The 22173-nt window shown below is 41.2% G+C and overlaps 1 protein-coding gene across 1 annotated transcript; it reads right to left on the bottom strand.

The window, feature by feature from the left end:
• Window positions 1-260: 260 nt before the first annotated feature.
• LOC311624830 (uncharacterized protein) lies at window positions 261-19678 on the bottom strand (the record flags this gene model as incomplete). The annotated part of the gene is made up of 10 exons (XM_084888428.1): window positions 261-395; window positions 2003-2149; window positions 2889-3002; window positions 3566-3675; window positions 6141-6294; window positions 7147-7377; window positions 10424-10630; window positions 11334-11546; window positions 13354-13516; window positions 19521-19678. 10 exons carry the CDS (start codon window positions 19676-19678, stop codon window positions 261-263), a joined length of 1632 nt encoding a protein of 543 aa, XP_084744554.1.
• Window positions 19679-22173: the final 2495 nt, after the last annotated feature.

The raw sequence follows: 22173 nt of genomic DNA, 5'->3' as shown, positions 1-22173 counted from the left end.
AAAGAAACAAATATATACACATATACTAAAATCCATACAAAAATATAATTTAGTCTATTGGGGGTGTCCTTTATGGACCTATTCATCTGCACAGACTATACATGAACTGCCTGTAATCACCGTCAGCTAAGTGAGCCCACAGGGCTGCTTTGCACCCGCTTCTCCCTCCCCCTCTGTGAAGAGCTCCAGGTTCGTTATGCAAGTCCTTCTTTAAAAATAATGGTAACAAATGAAGAACAGACATGAACTCATCAGCAGGCCTAAGGCAGGTTGATTGCCTGGTCCTCGTTGAATCTGGGGATCTTCTTAAACTCACTTTGTTTCTTGAAGAAAAGCTGGGCCAGGATGTGGTCTGCCGTGGCCTGGAAGTAGTCGTCCATGTCAAGGGTTTGTAGCTGACAATGGAAAACAAAGGAAGCATCAGCACGGAACTCCTCAGGTTCCCACAGACACCTCACGGCCTCTGGACACTTACAGGACAGCGGGTACCTGGCTGTGTGACTCCACAGCCAGAAATTCCTGTCAATGTGCACCTTGTGTGCCTGGTCTTCCCTTGCCACGGGGAGCTCACCTCTCAACTCAGAACCAGGAACGTCTGACTGGTGGCTACAGGTGCTGGGGCAGCTGAAGCTTTCTCTAGAGGGGCCTCCGTCCTCCGGAGAGAGTTCCCTTCAGCGAGGAAACAGGACTATCTGTCCTCCTGTCCGCAGGGATTCTTGACAGAGCTTCTCAGAGCACCATGCCCTGAGGCACAGGAGGAAGGTGAATCTGTCCACCAAGTAAATGGTCCTCCTGCTCCACAGCCAGAGACTGGACGAATAAACTGGGCATGCTCAGTTTAGCTTACCCCTTTATGCTTGGGCTGCAAAGCTTCAAAGAGCATGCCCTGTTTCCTTTATGCCATAAGGCACATGTGTCAAACACAAGGCCCGCGGGCCAAATCCAGCCCACCAGGCCTTGCAATGTGGCCCGCACCGCGCTGTCATCACTGCACTCCGCTGTCAGTTTATGACATTGTCAGTTTATGACTGTTCAGTAAACCATTCGGCCCGCGATTTAGGCTGGATTTTAGATTTTGGCCCCTTCTCTGATTGAGTTCGACACCCCTACCATAAGGCATACAGGGCCTGCTTCAACTTGGAGAAGCCAATCCAGTTCTGGAGATCAATATTAGAAACCCACCTTCCCAAGATATTAGTCACATTCTCTAATGTCTGCTTTATTAGAAATAAAAATTACATCATGGAACTCTACATATGACTCTTTGGTCTTTTTTTCTTGGTTCAGAACTTGGGGAATTAAGAGGGAAGGTGATATATTGAATCCCTTTATAACCAAATAAGAAGATTAGTTGATGCTCCTCTTTTCACATTGGCTCTGCCAATTTACTTCTTTCTGCGTTCATTCAACACATTGACTGAGGGCCCCCTATTCCTGGAGGCTAATTCCAGCATGTCATAATAAGTGCAAGAAGTCCTCAAAAGGTTGATGGGCTTCTATATTCAGCAGGGCTGAATACATGTTATTGCCTGCTGTAATGGCCAAAAGCATTTCCCTAAACCTGAAGATCTGCATGTATTATTGCCTGTTACCAGACAGCTGAGGGCATTTCAATCTACCTGTTATTGCCTCCTGCTGGCCAAACAGCTGAACAGCCGAAGCCATTTCCTCCAACCTGACAATGACTACTGTATACCAAATTTACCGTTGATATGTATATCTGCTTTGCTAAAGGGGAAAATGTGGAATAAAAAGAGCCCTGTGTCCAGAGACAAAAAGAATTTAGCTACTACAGCTAAACTTCCTCTGACTCCCCCATGGATTACAAATTTATATCTCTAGTCTCTTTAATAATTTACACGCAGCACCTTCTCCAGATTCCTAAATCCTTCTAGATGCTGGGAAAGACCCCCAGCACCCTATTGTCCAGACACATTGCTTAGCAGAGTGTTCTGCGCATCCCCGGCACTTAGTCATCTCTCTTAAGTGAATTTATTCTCACCTGGTCTCTGGTGCTGAAGGCAAGAATGAAAAGCAAATCCTCGTCGCAGGCACTCTTGATGTAATGCTGGGTTCCAATGGGGAAAAATATCACATCGCCAACGTGAATATCAAACTCCGTGGTACCCTTAGTATTAATAATGCCCACCTAAGGAAGAAAACAATATCATGAAGTGAAGCAAATAAAATCAAATATTCATTAAGGATAAGTATTAATAGTGAAGATCAGATGAATAAAAGCCTGTGATTTTAAAAAGACTTATTAGAAAGACTAAGTGACAAATTCCTTCGCATGAAATCTCCTATTCCCAAGAGGTAGTCCCACAAAAATCAAAAGATACTCTCTTTGAGAAAATGTTTCTCAAAATGCCATTAGCAAGTTCAATACTGCAGAACAACATGCAAAAAAGAGCCTCAATCACTACGTTCTAATTAAGGGTTATAAATTACCCTTAGGTAATTACCTAATTAGGCAAAGGATTTAAATTTGAGTGTTTACTCCCCTGCCTTCCTCTCTCCTTGTTTGGGAAAATGCCGCCTTTAGGAGAGCAATATCTTAACCGTCTTCCCTAAAAGAGTTAGAGATTAACTGTGCACACAGATTCACACACACAAGCACACCAAAAATAAAATCTGTTCTTGAAATATAATTTGTGAATGTTTACAGTGCCTGTTTCCAATTTATTAAAGCCTTCACCTCCAAAATCATACAACAAAACTTCTGCTATGAATGACATCATAGGTGAAGTGCAGTCTGGTTGGAGTCTTTCTGCGGTCTGGTTGGAGTCTTTGATGTTACCACAACTGAACCAAAAGAAATACCTCCTTTTTTCTGCATTAAAAGGAAAGTTTAAACAAAACAAAAAACCTGTTCACAGAAAAATTACCTTTGCACATCCACTTATTACATATCCCATTTCATTTGCATTAAAATGGAAATGAGGCTGTCTCAGTCCATTGTTGTAAATCCTGAGTGTACACAAACTGAGGGCATTTTGATGCTAAAGAGAAAAAAAAAGAAGAAAAATTAAATCCAGTTATTTAGCCAACATTCTACGCAGCAACTTAACAATTAATGTACTTATAATTAATATTTGTAAAGCCCTCACTAAGACATGCAATTTTTTTATGTCCTTTACATTACTTGTTCCTTATAACAGTTTTGTAAGGTTGGTAGTATTAGTCTCCCAGTTTTACGAGTGATGACATTAAAATCTAGATTGGTTGAGTAGTTTACCGAGGATCACACGGTGACAGATCTGAGATTTGAATCAGGAAATTTAAAACCATCACTATGCTATTGGTCATTATGCAATACAGCATTTAAAACAAATGAAAAGCAACATTTCACAAGCATCCAGTCTTTTCGTTAATGCAACTGTCAATGCCAAAAAATTAAGTTCCCAAATCCACATTGAGGCCTCAATTAATAGTGTACATGATCAAATCAACCAGTGTTTGACTACATCTTTCTTTTTCTTTTTGTCCAAAAGAATGCTGAATCCAACCTAAATGTCTTATTTCATCCATCGTAATAATGATTAAAACATTTTTTCTCAATTACCTGATTCAGGAATTTACTGAAAATTTTTTCGTTATTGCTTAGTCCACTTTCATTTTTCCAATATTGTGCCAGCTGTATTATTCCTCCTGGAAATCGATACTCTTTTGAACCTGAGTCAGGTGAAGTTTAAAAACAGAATATGATAAATTACTTCAAAATCATACTACAAAGGACATAGCTCTTCTATAGTCACCAAACGTATGTGGTGGCAACTGCTGACACCAGATCCTAAGTGCGCCCAAGATATTGACCTGATACGCTTAGGTACTATCCCACCTTCCAAGCTCTCCTGAAATTTCTAACAAACAGTGGCCTCTTTAAGACAGACAGTTCAACTCAGGGAACCTGACTAGGAAACTTGACAGTCATCCTAAGTGCTAATCTTGTTCTTTAAGTCAATCACCTACATCCTGTCAGCCCTACCTCTTTCAAGTCTCTTTGCTTCATAACAGTTCTCTCCCTCTCACAACTGTCAGAGTACAGGCCAACATCATCCCTACCTGAGGGACTTGAGAGTTCCTGCCTCATCTCCCTGCCTCTCAGTGGCCTCTTCCAATCCATTCTCTACAATTTAGCAAGATTGGCCAGCACTTCAAGTCACAAAACTAACACTAACTCAGAAAGATATATGCACCCCCATGTTCGTTGCAGCATTGTTTACAATAGCAAGATATGAAAACCACCTAAATGTCCATCGACTAATGAATGGATAAAGGAGATATTGTACAGATATACAATGGAATATTGTTCAGCCATAAAAAATTTAAAAAAATCTTTCCAGTTGTGACTGGATAGAGCTCAAGGGCATTATGTGAAGTGAAATAAATCAGACAGAGAAAGATATATACCACATGATCTCATTTAAATGTGAAATCTAAAAAAAAGCTTATAGATACAGAGAACAGATTGAATGGGTGGAGGAAGTCAAAGGTGCAGACTTCCAGTTATAAAATAAATAAATCATAGGGATGTGATGTGCAATATGGCAACTACAGTTACTAATATTGTATTGCATATTTGAAAGTTGCTTAAAAGTTCTCGCCACAAGAAAAAGAGTTCTGTATGATGGTGACGATATTAACTGACTTATTGTGAACATTTCTTTTTTTTTTAATATATTTTATTGTTTTTGTACAGAGAGGAAGGGAGAGAGATAGTTAGAAACACCGATGAGAGAGAGTCATCGATCAGCTGCCTCCTGCACACCCCCTACTGGGGATATGCCCGCAACCAAGGTACATGCCCTTGACCAGAATCGAACCCGGGACCTTTCAGTCCCCAAGCAGACGCTCTATCCATTGAGCCAAACCGGTTTCAGCGTGAACATTTCTCAATATATACAAATATCAAACCATTGTGTTGTACACATGAAACTCATATAATGTATGTCAGTTATATCTCAAATAAATAAACAAATCTATAATAATAAAAGCGTAATATGCTAATTAGACTGGACATCTTCTGGATGTCCTTCCTCTGGACAAAGCCACAGCCATCAGGGGCTGAGGCAGAGTTGGCAGAGGCCCCTGGCTATGGCAGTGGCGGGTGGAGCCAGGGCCAAGCCCTTGCACAAATTTTGTCCATCGGGCTTCTAGTAAATAAATAAATAAATAAATAAACATTATTGTGTCACTTTTCTATTTAAAAAACCCTAATTGCTCTTCTTTTGCATCAAGATAAAATATAAACTCATTTGCATAATAGCCTACATAATTGGGCCCCTCCTCCCTCATCAGCTTCTTCTCCTATAGTCCCCTCCCACAGCCCCAGCACATAGCCTCACACTGAAATCTTTTGCCATGTTCTATTTTGCTTCCAGGCCTTTTCTCTCATTTCCTATTCTGTTGGGGGAGAAAAAAATTTTTTTTCAAACTTCTCTTGACTGTGACCCATTGTAAAAAAAAAAAAAAAAAAAAAAAAATACATCTCAGTCAAACACACCTATATCATCACCTGTATAAATCCTATATAATAAAAGCCCAGGGAGCTGAAACTGGCTTGGCTCAGTGGATAGAGTGTCGGCCTGCAGACTAAAGGATCCCAAGTTCGATTCCAGTCAAGGACATGTACCTTGGTTGCGGGCACATCCCCAGTGGAGAGTGTGTAGGAGGCAGCTGACCAGTGTTTCTCCCTCATCTGTGATTCTAACTTTCTATCCCTCTCCCTTCCTCTCTGTAAAAATAATCAATAAAATATATTAAATAATAATAAAATAAAATTTAAAAAAGCTCAGGGACCATAAAGGCATAACAACCAGAACGACCACTCAACCAGTTTGCTATGAGGTGCATTGACCATCTCTCTGTTCCTCCCTTCCTTTCCCTCCTCTCAACCCACAGGCTCCGATCACTGGATGGTGAACAGGGAACCAGGGTGGCTGGTGGTGGTGGGATGGGACTGGGGGCCAGCGAGGGGAACCAGTTGGCTGGCAGCAGCAGGGCAGGACTGAGAACTGGTGAGCAGGCAGAAGATGGCCCTGATCACAGGCTAGCCTAGAGACTCTACCCTCATACAATTTCATGCCCTGGGCCTCTAGTATTTAAACAAATAGGCTTCATAAAATAACATACTATACCTTTAAGGTCATAAAAGTATCTCCACACGAGGCTGTCTGGAGACTGTGCATAACTGGCATTCATAACCAGGTCTGCCAGGTTGGGAGGGAGGTTGACAGCCTGATCCTCTTTTTGCTTCTGGAACGACCTAATAAAACTGATTCCGCCTTCAGGCTGAAACACATAAGAAACCACATAAGCTTTCTGTGAAACATCCTACAAATTGTAGCAATAGAAGGGTAGGTAGCTGAGGACAGGGTGGTATTGGCACTCTGTGATTTCCAGTGGCCCAGTTAAAAGAGCTGACCTCAGTTAGTCTGATTTGTGATGTTTACAAAAATCCTCCAAGTTTTCAATGTATGTTGATTTTAAATGTGTTGGTATTTTATACTCAATAAAAACTCCTATGGCTTCTCCCTAATAACTCATTTTTTCTTCCTATAATATGACACCAGGACTGCTGCAAAATAGACCTCAGGACTTTACTTGATAGATTTCTAAATTTTCCATTGAACCCCTTTCAATTGCCAGTCATGGGCCATCACCAATTCTCCTGATCACTCATTTGCAATGTCAGCCTCCACATCTGACCCTCTGCACCCAGTGTTATGAGTAATCCCTCCAATGATAACATAAATATTTGAAGAGACCTAAACCAGCTGTTTTTCAGGAAAATGGTGGAATCCTCCTCATTAGATAAAGAAACACAACATCATCTGTAAAAAACTTCTCCCTGTATTAGCTTATGGTGTTTCAGAGATGAAGATTATAACAATTTTTATTAACTATAATCATAACCTTTCTACCAAATTTATCATAGTTTTCTATGGAAGTCCTTCACAAAGGAAAGTATAGACACTGTATTTCAACAAGTTTTATATCCTTAGTGGGAACACAGGTGTGTTTTTGAGTTCATTAGCCACCTGTTACACTGTTGATGGCTGCCCTAGGCACACAAACACACATGCTCTCTTTGTGCCTGTGTGATGCCTACCCACATCATGGGATGCCGTTTTCAGTACAGACCTTAAGTGACCTGGAAGCAATGTCCTCGGGCGTAGAAAAAAAGACATCATCAACATCCAGCGTCTGAAGTTCATCGTGTGTGGAAAAGAAGAGCAGGAAATAGCAGTCTTCGTTGCCCACGTTCTTTACCCAGTGAAGCGTGTTTTTAGGAAAGAAGATCACTTGGCCAGCTGTAACATTGTACGTGGTAACGACATGACCATCGTCAACCACCCCGATCCACGCCGTCCCCTGGAACACACACAGAGAAGCACATCCAACACCACCTTAGAGCAATTCTCCACCTTCCTCCATTATCTCCTTCCTAAGGTAACATTCTAAGACTTTTTCTAATCACCACTTCATGAAATTTTAATACAACAGATATACTATAGATCTGTATACTATATACACATACTTCTTATGTGCTATACATATATTATAGTTTAATACATAAAGAGAGTCAGTATTTTTACCCCCCCAAAACCAGTTTATGCCCCCTTGGAGGCAATATTGCCTCTATTGAGAATACGTGCTTTAGAGTTTAAAAAGACTACAGGCACATGTGTGTTCATATGCAATTACATAGACACACGTGTTTGTGTAGATGAATACAGTTGTGCATGTATTTTCCAGTTAAGAAAAATTCTGCATACAATTTTATAATAATAATATTAACAATACTAGCACTTAGTGCTTTTACTGTGTTCACTTCAGATAGTCTTCTTAGTACTTTACCTGATTTAACTCAAGTTCCTTCCATCAACCCTGTGAAGCAATTTCTATTATTACCACCACTTTACAGATGAGAAAGTATATTCTCATCTCCAGAGAGAATATACAGTTTTCCCAAGGTTACTCATCTGGCTGATGGCAAAGCAATCCAGCTCTAAAGTCTACAGATTTTTTTCAAATTATGGTAAGAACACCTAAAATAAGATTTACCCTTTTAACAAATGTTTAAGTGAACAATACAGTATTATTAATTATAGATACAATGTCACGTAACAGATCTCTAAAACTTAACTATCTAGTCAAATTACCCAGTTTAAATTATTCAATCGAATTATCTAGAAAGCGGTTGCCAGGGCCTGGGGGCGGCGGGAGGATGGAGAAGCCTATATTTTCATCCGCACCATACTTTGATTCTGCTCATACAGAATTGTGTCCTTTCTCTCGTTCTCTCCTCTGTTCCTTAGTATTATCCTGTGAAGTAGGCAGAGGAGGTACCATTGTTTCTGTTTTTAGGGAGACTCTTGGTGACGTAGCAGAGCATCCCCAGGTGGATGAAAAGGAAGCCTTTGTTCTCTCTGTTCAGACATGAAGACCATGGGTATTAAAGATGCAGGGGAAGTGAACCACTAAAGAGCTCTCTCCAAGTCCACATGCAGCCAACAGCAACAGTATGCATCTGTTCCTATTGGGGCATCAACTACTCCAGACAGAGCCGCGACAGCACGGTGGCCCATGGGACACCACAGCAGGTCCACTAGTCACCTCACTGCCCCACTTCTCTCAGGAACACTCATCCCCAAGCTCTCATGAAGCTACTCCGAAGCAAAAGCAAGTTCCCTGGGTGCGTGTGTGGAGGAGGGCTTTCCCTCATGCCTATTGCTTGGTTCCTCACCCTGATCATGAGTGTGAGTGACCCTAGATTTCCTGGGATCTAGGAAATATTCTGGCCCACGTTATTTTTTTCTAGTTGAGTTATTTCATATGTTTTCATTAAGACTGACATATAACATTATATTAGTTTCAGGTGTGTAACATAAGGAGTCAATAATTGTATATACTGTGAAATGATCACCATAATAAGTCTGGTTAACATCCATCACCACACAAAGTTATAATTTTTTATAACCTTGAGAACTTACAATTTTGAGAACTTTTAAGATCTACTTTCTTAGTAACTTTCAAATAAACAATATAGTAAGTACTATTAACTATAATTGCCATGTGTATATTACATCCCCCTGATTTACTTTATAACTGGGAGTCTGTACCTTTTGATCACCTTCTAGCCCCCATTTAGAAGCTCAGATCATAAACTCTGCTGAGCTGAATCTCAAGCCTTTGATCTGTGGTACATTCTCCAGACTAATTCCTCTGGCTTGGACTTTGTTTTTTAGGGCCCCCTCCCCTCCAGAAAGGCTCACTTAACTGCCTTTCTTTCTGCTTTCCACTCTGCCAATACTCAGCCAAAAAAATCCTTTGAAGAATATCCTCTTTTACATATTTTATAGATGTGGAAAAGACAAGGAGTCAAAAAAATATGGACTTTGTCCCAGTCTAGCCAACAACTACAACTACAGTTTATCTTTATCTTTCTGAGCTTCTATTCTTTTATGAGAAATAAAAAGGATTCAGTCTTAGGTAGATGAAACTTTAATCTCTCTTCCTGTTGTAAACTATAAAATTGAATGAACTGTCAAAAATAAAACAGAAGTTTTATTAACAACAGAAATATGTCACATAAAATTGACTGACCTATTAATAAGATTATTAGGGTAAGACCAAAATCTGTAAGTTCTGGGGGGTTGGGAGCTTTTAGTCACTACTGGGTCCCCAGTGTCTGAAATACAGAAATATTTTAAATTCAAATAAGCACGCTCATTTCACCTTCAACTCTTTCTATTTCACTTGACTTCCAGAAAACTCCCAAAGTTCTGAACCACAATTGACCTGATCTTAGGGACTCCAGGCTGAACATCTGCAAACTGGTTTGTCATCCAGGGCTGCTTTTTTCCTTAGAGTAAGCTGCCCTCTCTTTGATCATTAGATCAGAGCCACCAATTTCAGCTTTGGCTCAAAGGTTGGAACAGTGATCTTATTTTAAGAATAGTGTCTGAAAAATGATTTCAGACTGAAGAAAGAAATTCAATGTAATGCCAAGAATAATTAAAACAGCCAGACTGGTGTTGCTCATTGGTGAGTGTCAACCCATGCACCAAGAGATTGCAGGTTCCATTCCCAGTCAGGGCAAATACCCGAGTTGCTGGTTCAGTCCCCAGCAGGGGGAGTGCAGGAGACAGCCAATCAATGTTGATGTTTCTCTCTCATCAATGTTCCTATCTATCTCTCTCTCCTTCCTCTCTCTAAAATCAATTTTAAGAAAACAGTAATTAAAACAAACAGGTTGATGCTTCAAGGCATTACTAACTAATCTAACTGAATACTTAGCCAAAGCCTGGATGTTGTCTATCACTTAAGTATCTTTTGCAACAACTAAAATAATAACCTGAGGATACAACACACCCGCATAAATGCTGAAGTACAGAATGGGGCAAACGGATTATACCTGTGCGAGATAGCCGTGCTCATTTGCATTAAAGTGCCAGTGAGGGGCACGGAGGCCATTCCTTTTTATTCTCAGGGTCCCCAGAGTCATCTGTGATCTCTGGCTGTTCAGGCTGCTGCCAAAGGCCTCTTCTTCGATGCTGAGATAGTCTTTGATATTGTTCCTGTACCGGGCCCACTGGATTTCACCACCAGAGAACTCAAACACCTGAAAAGTCACAAGCAAGCACTTAGGAGCACAAAGGTCATCGCCTGAGGAACATGAGGCCACCACAGCCTACAGAGATAGAGGGGGGCAGACAGGAAAGGCTGTGGTGATGAGGGGAGTAATGGAATTCCAAAAGTGAAAAGGAAGAATTGGCCTGCAGGATGCCAGGAATGAGCATCGTGGTGCAGGCTGTGCTCTCTGTCTAATCCCTGCTAGGCATAAAAAGAACACCTATTGCCCAGCTGGTGTTGCTCAGTGGTTAAGCATCAACCCGTGAAGGTCAGGAGGTCACAGTTTGATTCCCAGTCAGACCACATGCCAGGGTGTGGGGCTCGATCCCCAGTGGGGGGCATACAGGAGGCAGCCAATCAATGATTCTCACTCATCATGGATGTTTCTATCTCTCTCTGCCCCTCCCTTTCTCTTTCTAGAATAAAATAAAATAATACCTATTCGTCCATCTGCAATTTTCCCCTCCAGCCAGACAGAGAACTATCTATCCATTAAAGAAAAGTTCTGCCTGGAACCAGTATCAACTCAACTTTCCCTCTTCCCTATCTCACTCCTCCCTTCATCCAGATAGAATGCACCTCATTCCTCCCCATGGAGACAGAGCAAAGCTTAGTGAAAACACAATGGAAACTTTGTTTTGAAATAGCCTCTGAGAGTAGATGATGCTTTTCCTAATGTGTGTCATTCATACCTTGGATTTAGGTAAATGATTAAGAAACTGGAATTTGGGGTCAACAGCTTTTTGCAGTGTCGGAATTGTTGTCTGTGGTTTGGGTTCCGAATGGGGCTGAGGGTTGTTGATATACACCAAGGAGAGGATCAGGACTCCCACTGCTGTGGTAACGGTGCAGGCCAAGAGACACACCAGGAAAACACTCATCAATGACCACTGCTTCTTCTTTTCCTAGGAGAGATTAGCAAATTAGCAAAAATAAAGCCATCGTTTTCTACTCATGATGCATTAAAATACTGCCTCCTGATCTGGAGAGTAACATGCTAAGTGAAATAAGTCAGTCAGAGAAAGACAAGTATCACATGGTCTCATACATATGTGGAATCTGAGTAACAAAATAAACTGGTGAACGGAGTGGATCCAGAGACATAGAAGCATAGAACAGAGTGCAGAATCTCGGAAGAAAGACGGGAGAAGGTGGGTTCATGGGAGGTAATCAACCAAGGACCTTGCATGCATATATACATGGCCCATGGAAACAGACCATGGGACAGTGAGGGCCTAGGGAAGCGGGCAGGGGAGGGCTGGAGGGGGAGGTTAATGGGGGGGGGAGAAAAAGGGGACATATGTAATACTTTTAACAATAAAGCATTATTTAAAAAAACATTGCCTCCTTTCTCAATTTAGTTTATTTTCTCTTTTACTAAAAAAAAAAAAAAAAAAAAAAAAAAGCATTTGTGTCCTAACTTGTTTTGGCTCAGTAAATAGAGTGTCAGATTGTGGACTAAAGGGTCCAGGGTTCAATTCTGGTCAAGGGCACATGCCCAGATTACAGGATCCATCTCCAGTGGGGGGCATACAGGAGGCAGCCAATCAATGATTCTCCCTCATCATTGATGTTACAGTCTCTCCCTCCCTCTCTAAAATCAATAAAAATATACTTTAAAAAGTGCATTTGTGGGATAAATATACCCAATAAAATAATACGTGTGCAAATATGAGTATAAGTACACACACATATACCTTGCTAACATCCAAATAAGCAAGAATAAAAATAATCATATGAGGAGCTAGATGTTACTAGCTAACATTTACTAACACATAATGTTACTAGAAAATCAACTAGACACTTAAGTTTGTATATAAAAGCATTCCAATTCAGTCAATTAACCCCATTTACCAGTTTCTTCACCTAAAAATTAAATAGGTTATAAAGGGTAATTTCCAAGAACTCTGTAATTCCAGAACATACATCTACATTTACATGTACAGGTTCATGCATAGGGGTAAGTAGCTTATCTGTAAGGAACTGGCCTGCAGGTCTCAGTTTCTCTCCCTCCTTTGTTTAAACAGCTTCATGGAACTCCCTTCCAGTGTGTATTACCTACAGGAGCTACTAACCCATCTACCAAGTCTGAGCACAGTATTTCCATGTATTTCTACATAACTATTTTCTGGTTTCACATCACAAGTATGTGCTGAAAACAATAGTATTACTTCTGTGAGTGACCATGCACATCACTGAAAGCTGCCAAGAGAAAACACATCCTAATCTTTGGACCAATTTGCCTTTGTTTCCCTGACCATTCAAATGATACTCATGAGCACCGATGCCAAGGTGTCTTGTTCCACTGCCCTCTGAGCTCCTGGCCGTTCTCTCTGAGCAGGCCTACCTCTGATCACTAATAACTCTAACACATATGTCCTTAGCACTTAAGCCTTCGTAGATGGCACATGTCATGTAGCATAATCACGTATCAACATATTCTGTTTAACATTGCACAAGGCTATGATATGGAACAATAAATAGCTCATTAGTACTAGGAGCAACGATTCCTAGAGTTGGGCCATGAAAGAGTGAAAGGAGGTGTGAGTTCAGAGTTGATGGGGAAGAAGGCCAATCAGGAGATATTGGGAGCAGGAGATGCTGCCGCGGAGAGGAAGGTCACAGAGGAAAGCTGGCCTAAGAGACTCTTTCCTGAGCTCCGCATGAAGGTTTGGAGGAGAGCTCATCTCAAGATGGAAGCCCCCAACTCACCGTTCTGAGGATGGCGCTCATCTTCCCTGGACAGGAACCATTTGGGATGGTGCCTTCATGCATCTCAAATGCTGCGTTGTCCATTGGCAGAAGGGAGCAGGCAGTTCCCCAAAAAGAAAAAGGGAGCAGTGGAGCTTCAGCAAACAGGGAGACCCTGGAATCTCTGTGAGGAGCAGAATGGTGATGCTTAACGAGGGAGCACTTATATAGAGCGGGAAGTTAAGGAAATGAAATAAGGAAGCTGCCTATTAAACTATAATCTTGATCTAAAAAAAAATAAACACAAAAAAAACCCCTAGAAATAATTGCCAAATTAGAGGCCAATAAAATCTTTTCTATGGTCCCCAACTCTGCCCGCTGATGACTCATACAGAGATAATAATAGTAACTGTAACACTTATTTCCTTATTTCCCTGTGTGCCGGGCACTGTGCTAAGTAAGTGCTTTACATACATGAGGTAACTTAATTATCACAGTGACCCTGGCAGGTGCAGCCATTATTCCCATTTTGTAGATTAGGAACCTGAGGCATGCAGAGGGATGATAACTGCCCCCAAATCCCACAGCTGGTTTTCGTGTCAGAGCCAAGCACCCTGAACCAAAGACTCTGCCGCGACCCTGATTCTCTGCAGTTCCCTGTTGGGGCCTAGTCTAGCGCAATCTTTTTTTTACCCAAATCAGTCCTGCCTCTGAATAAGGTGACTGACTTTTCTACGCTGTGTAGTGAATAATTTTGTTACCTGAAAGTTAAATATTTATTTAAAATTCATTCGCATTTTATTACCTGGGGATGAGTGGTGGCCTGAGTAATCTGAAGACGGCTGTTATGAATCCACAAAGCAGTCATCTGTCCTCCTTTCCTTCCTGTCTTCCTCCCCTTATTCCTTCCATAGCCATGGCTGCATGCCTACTGTAATCCAGGCTGCACCCCACTCCTGTGCGAACGAAGAGGCCCTGGGGTAGCTTACAGTCCAGCAGGGAAAAAAGGAAGTCGTTACCCCAAAGGGGGTCTGTTATGTCAGATGTGTAAGGTCCTGCAGGGCGGAGAAGAGTGGTTGTGTCTCGGGTGGAAAGAAAAGGCAAGGCTTCTATGAAGTCCTCATTTTAAAAATGATTTCATTGATTTCAGAGAGAGGAAGGGAGAGGGGAGAGAGAGACCAAAACATCAGTGATCATAGAGAATCATCAATCGGCTGCCTCCTGCACGGTCCCCACAGGAAATGGAGCCCAAAACCTGGGCATGTGGCCTGACCGAGAATCTAACCATGAACTCCTGGTTCACAGGTTGACACTCAGCCACTGAGCCACACGAACCGGGCTGAAGACCTCATTTTGAGGACTAACATGGCTTTATTCGGCCGCATGCTTAGTCGATTACATTTTATTCCATATTTCTGGCTTGTCTATAAGCAGCTCTGAAACAGACCCCATGTGGTAAAAATGTGGACCTTACCTGAGTAGAACAGCTCAGGCACCACAAGACTCCAGGTCACGCTGTGTTCCCATGCCAGGGGGTTCACTTGGTGGCTTTCCTGCCTTAGCTCATCAAACCTAAGACACTCCAGAGCATCATATCCATTTCCACAAAGACTTGGAGTGTAAGGCGCGGCAGTGATTTTGAGATAATGAAATAGTAACATCCCTGTGTACCTGTGAGGCCGGTGTGGTGGCTGTCTCACCTTGTTGCCAGGGTACCATCAAGCATCACTTTCCTCTTTAATTCTCCTCGTGCAGTGCTTAGCTGGAACGTGGTTTGCAGTGAGCGTTCTCTGAAGCACAATGAAATATAGCTTGCTGTCTTTCTCGGGTCTTATCGCCAACGGCACTATGTGCATTGTCAAAACAAGTTCCACTCACCTTCACGTTTTGCTGTTCTTTCCTTGGAAATAGGGGAGCGCAGCCCTCTGCCAACAGCATTAGCAAATAGTTCGACGTTCAACCTTTTTCATCTCATGCACATGTAAACTAATTACTATTAATAAAATTCCGTGGCACATCAACAAATATATTTTTTGCCCATGACAAAAATATAGGTATAATTTTGACCCATTCGCACTGCTCAACTATTGTGTTGGCTGTTGTCATTTATTTTATTTGACAATCTAAGGGAAAGGAGGTCAGTGCCCCTGAGTAAATTGTCGGGTATTGTATCTTTTAAAAATTCTTGTAGCACACTTGAAATTCACTGAAACAGTCCTGCAGGCGTGGCTAGCGGTTGAGCGTCGACCTATGAACAGTTCTGTTCCCGATCAGAGCACATGCCAGGGTTGTGGGCGCCATTCCCAGTGGGTAGCGTGTAGGAGGCAACCTTCCTCTCTGAAATAATAATAATAACAATAATAATAATAATAATAATAATAATAAAGAAAGAAAGAAAATAAATCACTGAAATAGGGCAAAGTGAATTGAAGCAGAACAACTAAAATAAGGATAATTATCGAAATCATTTAGGGCGCTTGAATGTAACTTAGTGGTGCAGCCCAGAGACCCCTTCCCTCCCCCACATCCCCACCCCCTGGCAAAGCCCTCAGAAATGGAGTGTTTTCTATTAGACCAGAAATGCTTTTGTAAGGACCTGAGCCAGCTCCACTACTCAACTCCAATGAGGCCCCTTTGGGGCCCTATATGGGAGCCTCTTCCTTTATTCTGACCTACTGTTTGAAGAAGAAATAGCTAAAGCCACCATTTATTTCATGTCACTAGCCAAATTTCAACAATCCTTAAGAGAATGCGGTCACCAAACAGACCTCACAGCTGCTCATACTCCTCTTTTCTATGAGCCCTGCTCGCAGGTCCTCATTAAGACCTGGAGAGATGGATCTCCTGGTTTGCAGCTCACACCCTTAGGGTAGGGAACAGACCCTGTCTTGCTGTCTACCCCTTACAGCAATCAAAGTGCCCAGAATTGCCAGCTAGATACATCATTCCGACATAAAACCCTACTGTCACTCAGAGCCAAATGAGGAGGGAAATGAAGAAGAAATTGAATGGACCAGTGAGCCCTTGGAGAACCTTAAGTTTCTTTTCTTTCTTTCTTTTTTTTTAATTTATTTTATTGATTTTTTACAGAGAGGAAGGGAGAGGGATAGAAAGCCAGAAATATCGATGAGAGAGAAACATTGACCAGTTGCCTCCTGCACACCCCCTACTGGGGATGTGCTTGCAACCAATGTTCATGCCCTTGACCGGAATCGAACCCAGGACCTTTCAGTCTGCAGACCCACGCTCTATCCACTGAGCAAAACTGGCTTCAGCCTTAAGTTTCTTTTTAAAAAGGAAAACAGAACCACCAAACAAGATAAGTAATGTGGTGGATAAGATTCCCTATAGCTGATTTCTGTGGGAGAATTTTAATAACTTTTAAACTGCCTTGCAAATACTCCCATGTGCCAGGGAAGGAACATCTCTGTCCCCAGTGGGTTTAAAGGTGGGACAAGTTAACATGTACCCGCTTTTACTAATGGTTGCTTACTGTTGTCCATCTCTAGCTATCATCTGGAAGAATAATTCTCTCTTCCTGACAACCCAAGGGATATGATCACAAACACCTAAACCCAACTGTTGGGTATGTTACCAACAGCCCACCCCAGAGCACAGGGTACTGAATTAGGACAAGCCCCTGATCCTACTGCTATCCTTCTAAACTGCCCTTAGCCAGTTCCCTTACCCTTCCCTAATGCAGACTTTCAAGTTTCTGCACCAGAGGGAGGGAACCTCAGTGCCCAAGTCACTGTTTGGAGGAAGCCCATCTGCCAACCACACACACCCATCCCAAATTCTTACTGAAACAAGTAGAAAAGTTCTGTTGTGTTGCACTATTTTACTTACACTTGGGCTGTCTATACCACAAACTAAAACAAACACATTTATACCCTCCCTAGCCATTATTTTCACAGAGATATGCTGCCAGGTTTATTCTTTGACATGTTTACCAACACAAGGGCTAGGCAAATACTAATAATAAATTTGGCAAGTGCTAAGAGCTGCTGGTAGTAATATCTATCAAAGGAATGAACTGAATATACATTAAGTCATAAGTCTCCATTAAATGACTTGAGTTTATTTTCCTGGAACACAGCCCATCACAAAAGGACAGTGCTTTCCTTAGAAAAGCTGAGCCAAATGGGTCCTTTCTCCTTGCCACGTTGGTAGGGGAGAGAAGGTGGTGCTTCTATTCCAGTAAGAATATTTCTCCAGCCTCCCCCATCTCCACGTTGTGTGCCTCCTGTAATCATGCAGCGGGAAAGGCTGGTGAGATAATGTTGGGCAATTCTTTCTGATTACTTCCTTTTACATGTCTACCAGTAACAAGACGGACCAATGTCCTCATTACACAAATGTTTCTTATCTATTGCTCAGCTTTCAGATGACCACTAGACATCACAGATATAAGACAATGTGCTATATAGACCAGGCACTGGGTAGGGTTAGCGAAATCATGAAATTCATAGACCCTTACCTCACAGACTTTACAATATAATGATTCATTCCAGTTAACAAATGCATGAGGAAAACATTGTGTTATGGTACCCGGATAACAAGATGGGGAAATCACCTTACTGGCCCCACAGATAAACTTTAAACAATTATTTTTAAATGTGTATTACTTCGAAGTCAATGCCATGCATTTAAATTCCAGATCTTTGTGGGCAAAGGCTCAATAAATATTCCCACTACTCCCAAACCCCACCATTTCCCCTTCCAGAATGTTCTCAGGAAGAAGTCTAATATTACCAGTGTTAGTGAGTATGGGCTTCGACAGGAAGCATCAGAAAACACTGGGAAGCAGCTCTGAACTTGTGATGTTAAGAAAATGGAAATGTCTATTCATCCAATGTAACCTAGCAATACGATCTTGGACTAGTGCCTTTATGTTGCTAAGTCAGTTTCCTTATGTGTATAAAATTAAAGCTAGATTAAATGGCCCAGTTGATTTGGGGATATAATTATTTTGAAAAATAACATTCAACTTCTAGCTTCCTAACACTCCTAGTGTTTCAAGAGTCCACTGACATAATTCAAGATATTTAACATTCCGAGTATTTGTTCCCCAAAATAAGTGCTTCATATACAATTTACAGCATACTGTAAGAGAAGGCCACCGAATGATGATATGAACAACAATTCAGCTGAGGCCAACAGCAGAAATTTTCTCCTATTGCTCAAACATTGAATGAATGCTCATTAGGTGCCAGGCACTATTCTAGGCACTTGGGATACATCAAAAAAAACCAACAGTGCAGCTTACACTTTAGCAGAAGAGTCAGAGCAAACAAATAAATAAAAAGTGGTAACTTAAATACTAAGTTAGAAAGTAACGTGCTCTGGGGAAAAACATAAGCTGGGACAGCAGGAGTATGTGGCGTGGGAGAAAGCAATTTTAATAAGGTGACCAGGCTAGGCCTTGTCTGGAGTTTGGTAAAATTTCCTAGAAAATGGAGTTTTATGCTAGTGTCAGCTTTACTGATGACTAGCTATGTGCCTGTAGGAGAGGAATATAAATTCTCCGTGTCTTACTTATCCTTCAGGTACATGGGGAAAGTCATAAGGCCTTTCCAACAATCCACCTCGGAAGGTTGTGGTAAAAGTTTAAAAAGATACAGGAAAAGCCCGGCCAGCATAGCTCAATGATTGAGCATCGACTTACGAACCAGGAGGTCACAGTTTTATTCCTCCCGATCAGGGCATATGTCCATATTGTGGGCTCGATCCCCAATGTGGGGCATGCAGGAGGCAAGCCAATCAATGATTCTCTCATCATCATTGGTGTTTCTATCTCTCCTTTTTACTTCCTCTCTGAAATCAATAAAATAATACATATTTTAAAATATATATATATGAAAAAATGCTTTAGAAAACTTTTAAACTCACCATAAAATTGAAGGGATTAGCAACTGTTGGTCTTTCCCCTTCCAAGAGAAATAAATATACATCTAGATTTCTCACACTCCTGGCATGACTTCCACATCATTCTTCCTTCAAGTCTTCACCTGTTCTATCCGCTGTTGGGCCACTCCAGAGGGCTGTTAAGATCTATCCTTTGAATAAAATTAAGAGAGTTTGCCAAGAAGAATCCTGGAAAACATAAACTATGATTGCTACCCTCAGTAAACAAATGGAAATTTTCCATTTTCTTAGCAACTGACCTGAGGAAAACATAAACATACCCCAAAAGCCTCGGTACTGCCCCAGTGCCTTGCTGACTAATGACTGAGTGTGCCGTGTGAGTCGTACACATTTGGGGGAACTCACTGTAAGCAGCGTCACTGCTGTCACTGCGTATTTGCTGACGAACACTGACATTATGATGGACTGCAGTCACCATGGTGGCACATTCTCACCTCTTTTGCATTCTTAGTGTAACCAATAGTTTGTAAACTTTTAGCCTGTGAGAGTTTATTTTACACTCACAAAATTCTGGAAGAAAAAATAGTAAGTTATTTCTTTAAGAACAACAATAGCTATAATTTCACCTCTTGTGTGCATGGGCCCTTTAATGTCTCCACGTAGAGCAACTTCCTCCTGAACCTGGCTCCCTGCTCTTTCTGATCCGCCTGCCAAGTGCCATGTTCTTGCTTCCATCTATCAAATGTGCCAACACTTTCAAATCAGGTTGTCCTATAACACCTTCTCAGGACACACCATAGGGTACCTTGGAAGTCCTCATTTCAGCTAGTTGCTACATGAATGCCTTCACTGCCAGATCTAGACTACATGGAACGGAGGCATCATTATTAAAGCATAGCATAAGGCCTAGCACTTCATGGGCTGAACTGAATAAATGATTTTTCATTACATAACCTTTACGTTCAATATAACCACATCCCTCCCCCCAAACCATTGCCAACTACTGATTTATTCATCCAGCTTCCATCAGTCTCCCTTTATCTTACTCTTTCTAGAATGCTGTTAAATAGAAGAAAATCTAAGTGGTTGATGAGACTATGTACAGAAATGGGTTGCTTGTGGGTTTTTTTTATTATTATTATTATTATGGTATAACAACATGATGAGCTAAGAAATATCAATGTGAATTTGTTTAGACATTTCTAGCTCTGTCACTACCAAAACCAACACCTGCAGGAACTATACTTTTGCCCTCCATCCACACTCTCATGTGCTTCTCTAGTGTCCGGATTTTGGTCTCTAACACAACCCTCTGCTATGAGCACAAGATCTCCTGGTTGCCTGGAAGGAGATTATGATTTTGTTTTATGGCAGGAAAAAACCAGGAGGGTTTAGAACATCCCGTTGTTTCCAGGAAGGAAAGATGTTTCAAGAATGTCAACACCCACCAGGCTTTTAAAGGCCCCCACAAACCAGAATGTGATCATTTGAGCTTCAAATAATAGTTTTATTGTGGTTAACTGGGATTTATTGAAGCTGCAAAAGACACTAAGTTCATAATGACACTCAAAAGATAGAAGGTAATAAGAAGGGTTGATAATGGTAGTTGTAATATAAAAAGATAAATATAATAGAATATATTCTATATTTTAATAGGTAGACGAGTATTAATATATAAAGACTTTATTTCTTCTATTAATGATATATGTTCTTCTTCATTATAGATATTCTGTAGAGGCCCGGTATATGAAAATTCATGCACTGAGGGAGGTTGGTTCTCTCAGCCCGGCCTGCACCCTCTCACAGTTTGGGACTCCTCAGGAGATATCCATCTGCCAGCTTAGGCCCAATTCCCATGGGAGCAATCCTAAGCCATCAGTCGGACATCCTTAGGGCTGCTGAGGAGGTGGGAGAGGCTCCTGCCACCTCTGCTGCTCTCACAGCTGTCAGCCCAGCTTGTGGGATTGCACTAACCTCCAGGGTTCAGCTCCTGCGTTGAACATCTGTGCCTGGTGGTCAGTGCACATCATAGTGACCGGTCATTCCCAGTTGTTCCGCCCTTAGGGTCAATTTGCATATTACCCTTTTATTAAATAGGATACTGATTTTTATGTAGATACCACAGTGAACACAGGAAAGAACAGTGAGTGAGCTCAATAATCCTGGGGGAAGCAGCTACTGTACCCACACCAGGAAGGACCAAAGGTCACACACAATAACTGTGGGGAAATGAGCTCAACAGTTCATCAGCACCTTTGGTTAGACACAATTGCCAACTAAACAAGGATTTAGCTGTGTGTCCCAAAGGGATGGATTAGCTAGATTTCTAAAGAGAAAAGATCATTATAGAGTCGATCCTTATCTCCTAGGAGGAAAAAAACTTCTAGATAGTCCTACTAATTCTGATAAAATTCTTTGAGGAATGCATGTGTCTTAAAAATGCCAACACACTATGTCAACAAAATATAATAACAGCAATAATTCAGGCCCTGTTGGTTATGGTAAATGTAAAGGTTAAATTATTTCTGGGGAAAATGCCAAGTTTCAAAAGTTGAAATCTGTAAGAAAAATAAGTATTTAAGGTCTCATGACATAAAAGATAAAGTTCATAATGCAATTGTGAAAAAAAAATAAAAAAAATAAAAAAATAACTACTCCATCTAATGCTCCTATAAATAGGTCTAATATCTCAACCAATAATTAGCTGTTGATACTCAGTTCCTGCAAAAAATCAAAATATTAAAACCCTAAGAAGCTACCAAAGGATGTATAACATTAACCCTTGGATAGCACAAGACCTAAAACAGAAATAATTAAAGTAATAGTGTTGATGTTTTATGGCTTAACCATAACTCTACAAATACATTTTAAATCATTGTATGTATATGCATTTTATCTATTTGATGTCAAAGAATCAGATATACTAGTTTGAAAATGCAGTTTAAATTACTTCAAGTAACTTAATTAGTCAGT

This window comes from Pipistrellus hanaki, assembly GCF_964339955.1.
Source record: "Pipistrellus hanaki genome assembly, chromosome: 6".
NCBI classification, from domain to species: domain Eukaryota; kingdom Metazoa; phylum Chordata; class Mammalia; order Chiroptera; family Vespertilionidae; genus Pipistrellus; species Pipistrellus hanaki.
The sequence above is the reverse complement of the archived record's forward strand: the minus strand, read 5'-3'. Positions and strand labels throughout refer to the sequence as shown.